The 7,562-nt window shown below is 33.3% G+C and overlaps 1 protein-coding gene across 2 annotated transcripts; it reads right to left on the bottom strand.

The window, feature by feature from the left end:
* Positions 1–570: 570 nt before the first annotated feature.
* LOC109191808 (multiple organellar RNA editing factor 3, mitochondrial) lies at positions 571–4,012 on the bottom strand. 2 transcript variants are annotated; one of them, XM_019342495.1, is made up of 5 exons: positions 3,657–4,012; positions 1,763–1,860; positions 1,169–1,234; positions 903–1,067; positions 571–872 (listed from the first exon to the last, which is right to left on the bottom strand). In XM_019342495.1, exons 1-4 carry the CDS (start codon positions 3,995–3,997, stop codon positions 910–912), a joined length of 663 nt encoding a protein of 220 aa, XP_019198040.1. In that variant the 5' UTR covers positions 3,998–4,012; the 3' UTR covers positions 571–872; positions 903–909. The 2 variants fall into 2 exon arrangements, with proteins under 2 accessions (XP_019198040.1, XP_019198033.1); XM_019342488.1 differs by having other exon boundaries at positions 571–1,067.
* Positions 4,013–7,562: the final 3,550 nt, after the last annotated feature.

Here is a 7,562-nt window from a genome sequence, read left to right as displayed (position 1 = left end):
GCTTTAATTGGTTGAAATTGAAAATCGAGAACCAATTTGTAAATTTAACTATAGTCGAGGGACCATTTTGGGTATTTACTATTTGGAGTTTATTGATTAAACTATGCAAATAGAGAAATTATACCCCAGCCGCTGCACAAATTCATTTTATATATGTAATTCCTGATATTAGTTTATTTCTCTATTTGTCTTTCTTTAATTTTAAATTCTCAATTTTTTAGTTTTTAAATTAAAAATACTTATATTCTATAAATTGGAGCATGTGATTCATCTTAACAAAAATTTAAGTTGATAGTTAGATTGCACATTTATATTTGTATATTATATTATAATCAACACACCCTGCACATATGTGGGTAGGTTACCTCTTTTTAAAAAATAAAAAAATAAAAATTAAATAAGCTCTTCATACCAAATTGAAACATATGTTCAATCTCACTAAAATTTTAAGTTGATAATTGGATTTCACATTTATGTTTGTATATTATATACTCAACGCTATATATTCCATTCTTTAGAAAAAGAATTCTAGTAAACGCATTAACATTTCCCTTCACAGTTCATCACAACTGGGGACAATAAACTTATAAACCTCACCACAAAGTTCCATATATAAATTATGAGTTAGGAAGAGTGTTTGTCACAAGAGATCCAAGGGACATTCAAATGACACCAAAAGTTTTACAACTACATATAATTGGCAATGCAAGAACATCAAAGTTACTACTTATCATGTGCAAAGAAACAGCAATACTGATTATATTTAGGAGCAAGGGGTATTGGATTTGGTTTTGGGGCGAGAAAAAACATACTTTTAGGCATTGTTCCCACGAGATTGTCCAGGATTAAGATTGGAACCTCCACCACTCTGTTCACCCACAGCCACAGGGCTCGACTGCTGTGAGCTTGCTAGTTAGATGCCCGAGTATTTCCTTGCACAGGTCTATTGACCTGCATTGTTTCTCTACGTCTATCATATCGTGGTCGGGACCGGGGCGTATTATTTTGCCTCTCAGTGAATCTGTATTGTGGCCGATGGGTGACTTTCCCATTTTCGTACAAATCCCCTAAATGAGAATCCATGAAAACAATAAACTGATGACCACACAAATTTCAAGGGAAGAAATGCTTGGTTATTAGTTAAAAGTAGAGTTTCGATAAGTCAAACCTCCATAGTCCTTATTAGGAACATCAAGATATGAATCTGGCAAGACCCATAAGACACCAGGTAGACCTATTTAACACAAGCAAAGTCCAGATTAGTCATTAAACATATGAAACCGGTATACAGTAAGATCTAATTGCAAATATAAAACCGAAGATTCCTAGAACATATGAATTAAACCCCAACTCCTGCCATTTTAAGGATGAGTAATGGATTCCTTAACAATAATGGCATTAAGTTTGCACTTAAATAGCTTGTCTGAGAAGTCAGTTCCTAAAAACAGTTTGAACTACTCCTAATACCTATGATTTGGCGGGCATATGTCTTGAAACAATCTATAACCTTGTAGAGTTGTAGTTAAGTTCAGGTGACCAGAAGGATTAACCTAAGGAAAAACTAAAATATTGATGCTTAAAACGTAAAAGCCTGAACAGCAAGTTATAAAAGAACAGAGCAAATATAATTCATAAGATCAATGAATTGAAATAAATAAATAAAGAAAGCTTGAAGATGCAACAGAAGTAGTTGGAGAAGTAAATTTGAAACCCTGAAATACAAATGATCTCAATATAGCTACAAATTCAAGAAGATGCATACCTTTTACTTTGTAGGAAAGCTCTTCAGAAATCAAAGCACCAAAGCCAGTATATGTGGTCGTACAGACAGAGTAAATCTTTTTCTTAGCCTCCTCTTCACTGCATATCAAGAAACAACCACTAAACATCAACATACAGAACCAGACATATCTCTAAAAAAAAAAAAGCTTTCCTCCGCAATTGTTTCCATTCAACCAAAATTCTTAGATTCCCATCATCATAATTGATTCCATTCTCCTAAAAAGGCACCTTGCAGGGCAAAATTAGCAAAATCCATAGTGGGAGACATAAAGAACACAGAGTTACAAAGTAGTGTTGCAAAAATCCCGCCTAGGCGCTAGGCGCTGGCCGACCGCCTAGCGTATCACCATAATCGGTGGTTTAGGTGGCTGGCCGGCTAGGCGGCTGCCTAGGCCTCCTAGGCACTGACTAGGTCGCCTAGTCAACCAATTAGCTATTGTTCCCTTCTTTTTTAAATGGATTTCACTCAAAACGATGTCAAAATAACCCTAAATTGTTCAAACTCTAGATTTTTTAAGGTTAATATTTAATATTTTAGTATTAACTATTAAAGTATTAAATAGTTTATAATTATCAAGTCTTAAAAAATTTAAAATTTAAAAAATAAAAATACAAAATACAAAATACACGGGAGGAGTGCCTAGCGATTTTTTCAACCATGCTACAAAGACCTGACTATTATGCTAAAAGGGCTACAAAATCACGTCTCTTCTATGGATCTGGTTCACCAAGAACTCAACTTCAGTAATCTATGCACTTGAAAGAAGGAAAAGGAAATAAAATTGCTGTTATTAGCGCTATGAATTTTATATTATCTTATGTTAGTTTTTCGCCTCCTTTAAGAATCACTTTCAAAATAATTGATCTATTTGATAATCGTTATCAATTCATATAATCTCACAACTGATGAAGGTTGAAAATACATATTGTAGATTGATGAAGCTTGAACATGGAGTCAAGTGACTGGAAAGTTTTCTTTCTGTTAACAATGGAAGAAAGAACCAATCATTAGATTTTTCTTTCGGAAAGATGTGGCTTCTTTTAGGCAACAATTTGAACCAGTCTGGAAGTTGAAGGACTGGAGAGGATCCAGACCCAGTAAATTGAGTCCAGTGAATCCTAAAAACTGGCTTTTGAAGTACACAAACAATCAGGAAAAATATATAAATAAATACAAAAGGATGGAGTTTTGTCAAAAAAAAAAAAAAAAAAAAACTGCACATACATCTTAAAAAACTCAAATTATACAGTACCAGAAACAAATGCAATTACTATCTTAATAGATCATTAGGTACTCAACGCCTATGATTAACTTAGTTTGCAAAATAGATCAAGGTGCTTATTGAGGGAACTAGTTCCGGATTGCCATTTCATGATTTTCATCAACTATTCAATTCAATAGAATAGCTGATAAAAGGGTGCGTGCGTGTGTGAGCATATACCCTTAGCTTATTTTGAAAATGAAAAAGAAAGAATTGAGATGCAAGGGTAATAAAGGAGCTAATACCCAATTTAGTCGTTGATTATACTGGTGTTTAATTTGGTCTTTTAACTACAATGGTTTACCACATTGAGTCCTCTAGGCTGATAGAATCAAGAATCAAATCGAGGAAAATCACTATAGTCCATCACTAAATTGGGTAAAATCAATATAGTTGAAGACTAACTTGGGTAAAATTACTATAGCTAATAGACTAAATTGGGTATTAATAAAGTTGATATTACCATGTCATCTTAACATAAGACTGAGTAAAATCATAAAAGTGCATGACCTAATTAAGCACAAAAACTTATTTAGAACTAAATTTTAAAAAACAAACAAACAAAAAAAAAAAAGAATAAATTAGGTATTAGCTCGGAAATAAAGTGAATACCTTCCAACTACAGAAGTTAGGGTTTTGACATAAGCATTAATCATATCCTCCTCAGAGGGTTTCGGGTCGGGGAACTCCATGACGATGAGCCAATGCTCGTAGTCGCAGCCATCGAGTAGAATTGTCTCTTTGGGGGGCCGGTTGCTCCAGTTGGGCGATGGATCGTTCAGGGGTGAATAACCGGGTCCGGTTGTCTTGGCGCGGGTCTGGACAAAATGCTGCGCCTGAAGCTGATGATGGTAGTTGAGGAGAAGAGGGACGACGACGCGTTGGCGAGAAGCGGATGACGGCGATGAGGAGAGAGCACGAGAGAGGCAGGAGGCTAACGTGCGCCTAGCCATAGGGTAGTCACAAATGTAATTCCTTTTTTTGAAGAGAACAAATGTAATTCCTAACTTCCAACAATGGAGGGGATCTAAAGAGGGTTTAGGGTTTAGGTTTTCTTTTCTTTTTCTTTGAAAACAAGGGTGAGGTTTTATTTATGAGTTAATTCTATTTTTGGTCATTTTTAATCCTTTTTTATTATACTAGTATATTTCATATTTACAATGTGAAAAAATATGTGTTCAATATTAATACTTAATGTTAAAATTTTAATTATATATATTTAATTGTAGAATTCATATTAATATTAATGCAGTAAGAATTATAGAAATGATATATTACCTGAACAATAGCCCTCTTTTGGGGTTCAGTGTAAGGTTGATGCCAGTTTTCAAGGAGCCAATCATAGAGCTACGTACAGCTTCGTTGTTTCTTCCTCGGACGGCGTGTTTCTCGCAGCTGCAAATGACCCTTCACCACATTGTCAATTTGTCACCATGACCCACTGTTAGCTGAAGCTATGGCAATTCGCGAAGCTCTGTCATGACTAAAGAATAATGGATACTCAAACGTAACGGTTCTCTTGGATTGCTTGAATCTATGCTCAAGTCTCAATCATGCGCACTTGCTTAGATCTTATGTTGGTTTAGTTCTTCTTTCTTGTCGTCAGTTAATTGGCTCTTTTTCATCATGTCAGCTCACATGTATTAGTAGAAATGCTAATCTGGCTGCTCATTCTTTACCTAAACATGTTAGTGCGTCTTCAGTTCAGTCTGTTTGGAGGGATGTCCCCCCTCTTTTCCTGGACCTTTCCATGATTTAATATATTCTTCACTGAGGTGGCTTTCAAAAAAAATATTACTAAATATAACTATGATAATATATTTAATATTTAATTAAAATTTAAATAAAATTAAATTTACCATTGAAAAATGTAAGAAAAAAATACTGTGTATGAATGTGCATGGTAATATTAATGTGAAAAGATAACAGAATGATATTTTTGTCTAAAAAATTATGTAGTACAACATTTATAACATAAGATACAAAAAAAAAAAAGTTAACAGAAAAAACGGACATAAAACAAGGGACATAAACTGGATTGGAACTTATTATGTTGTTAGATAACATCCTCATTTAATCTTAGTATTATTATTGTGGTATGACCAATTTTAGTCTTTTAACAAAATCGTTGAAATATTGTTAAATACAAAGACATTTCAATATTTTTTTTTATACAAAGTGGATTGAACTGCTATATTTTTTTATGTTTACTTTTTTTGAAAAAAATCATAATTGAAGACCGAAATGTCCTTGTATTTAACAATATTTAAAATGTTTTGTTGATAAAGGACCAAAAATGGTCAGGTCACAATAATACTATGACTAAAAGTGGATGTTCTAATAAAAATGGACTTAAAGTGGATTGCCATCTATAAATCTAGGACCAAAAATAAAATTAACTCTTTTATTTATTTATTTATATTTAATAGGGAAAATGGTTGAATAAGCTCTCGAACTTTACCTAAAAAGTCAATTTAAGTCCTCAAACTTTTTAAAGTTGTAATTAATTATATAAACATGAAATTAAATTCATCAAGATCCAATTACTTGTTAGTGACCTGCAATACCAAGTAATTAAAATTCCAACGATTATCCGACAATAAAAATAGATGAAAAACGACCTGCTAAAGAAACAACGTAATTGAAGAGCTTAACGAATTATGTTATAATTGCAATTTAATTACGTCCAACCAAACGGTGAGTAAAAGTAATTGATATGTACGTCATTTTCTATCTTAATTAACAACATTTATCATCTGTTATGAGCAACAGTATTGAGACTTCAAGGCATTATGGATGAAGCTTGAGAGGTTAAAACAAATTTGTAGTCAATTTGTTCGTTTTAAACACTAGAGAATTTTGGTTTCAAAGTATATAACAATTGGGCAAATTATATCATGAAAAAAAGGTCTATCTTTTGTTTCCTATGCACAATTGATCCATATTGTTTAGATTTTGTCATTTGAATTAAAGCTCAGAAGGTATTTGAGGCTCTGTTTCCCCTGATGACTATAGACACGAAAAATAATAAGTAAACTCCCACATCTTAATTTTATTAGAGGAAAATGATAATTTCCAAATATGTTATGTCAGCACGATAAAAAAAAATTGAAATTCACCCAAATCCAATCCAATTATAAATTGAAAATTTTCATAATAAAAATACTATTTGGAAATTTTGTTAAGAAATCTATCATGTCCATATAAGTCAGCAGGTAAAGGAGCTATTATTTGCTCTTGAACGATCAAGAAAAATAAATAGAATTAAGGGAAAATATAGTTAAATAAGCCCTCAAACTTTACTCAAAAGTGCAATTAAGTTCTCTAACAATAAAGAAGTTCAATTAAACACTCAAACTCGTTATTTTGATACATTTAAACCCAAATGACCTGTTGTTCACCTGAAACAATCGGTCATTAATTTTCCGTCCAATATTTCGGCAACGGTTGAACTTCATGCTACCGACGTTCTACTCGTCTTCTCTATTGGACCGAATTGGTCATCTTCTCCATAAGACAACCGTACTAATCTTAACAGCCGCCGCACATCCGATGCCACCGACAGCCGCCGCACATCCGATGCCACCGACGAGGGATATAACAGGGAAGAAAACGACGGAGTTCATTAAAACATCATGCAAGGGACCATTGTATCCGGAGTTCATTAAAACATCATGCAAGGGACCATTGTATCCAGCGCAAATTATGCTGTGCAACCGAATGCACCTTGCAAGGTGCATACGGTTGCAAAACGGCGCTGTTTTGGTTAAAAAAACGCGCGTCCCACTTAAAGAAGAAATCAGGTTCGATTCCCGGCAATAGCATTTTTATATATCCAGAAATTCATAACTATATAACCACAATTTCATAACTATATATCCACAGTGAATGAATGAAGTAAAAATCCACAATGAATGAATGAATGAAGTAAAAATCCACAATGAATGAACTAAATATCCACAATATATGATTGAACTAAATATCCACAATGAATGAACTAAATATCCATAAATTCATAACTATATAATCACAATTTCATAACTATATATCCACAATTTCATAACTATATATCCACAGTGAATGAATGAAGTAAAAATCCACAATGAATGAATGAAGTAAAAATTCACAATGAATGAATGAATGAAGTAAAAATCCACAATGAATGAACTAAATATCCATAATATATGATTGAACTAAATATCCACAATGAATGAACTAAATATCCATAAATTCATAACTATATAACCACAATTTCATAACTATATATCCACAATAATGCTATTGCTGAGAGTCGAACCTGATTTTTTTTTTTTAAGTGGGACGCGCGTTTTTAATCAAAACGACGTCGTTTTGAACCGTATGCACCATGCGCATGGTACATTCGGTTGCACAGCATAACTATTGTGTATCCAGAGCTATGTTCCATGTCTCTATCAAAGCACAAGAGGGAGATCGAAAATGATTCAAAGCTTCTAGTACACGCGGCGCTCAACAACAAGCAATGGAAAAGAATGAATA

This window comes from Ipomoea nil, unplaced genomic scaffold, assembly GCF_001879475.1.
Source record: "Ipomoea nil cultivar Tokyo-kokei standard unplaced genomic scaffold, Asagao_1.1 scaffold0208, whole genome shotgun sequence".
Lineage (NCBI taxonomy): Eukaryota > Viridiplantae > Streptophyta > Magnoliopsida > Solanales > Convolvulaceae > Ipomoea > Ipomoea nil.
The sequence above is the reverse complement of the archived record's forward strand: the minus strand, read 5'-3'. Positions and strand labels throughout refer to the sequence as shown.

Coding starts and splice junctions, on each gene's coding strand:
- LOC109191808 (XM_019342488.1), bottom strand. CDS start 3,997: ATGGCTAGGCGCACGTTAGCCTCCTGCCTCTCTCGTGCTCTCTCCTCA. Junction 1,235..1,762: donor GCTTTCCTACAAAGTAAAAG/GTATGCATCTTC, acceptor TGTGTTAAATAG/GTCTACCTGGTGTCTTATGG. Junction 1,068..1,168: donor TCCTAATAAGGACTATGGAG/GTTTGACTTATC, acceptor ATTCTCATTTAG/GGGATTTGTACGAAAATGGG.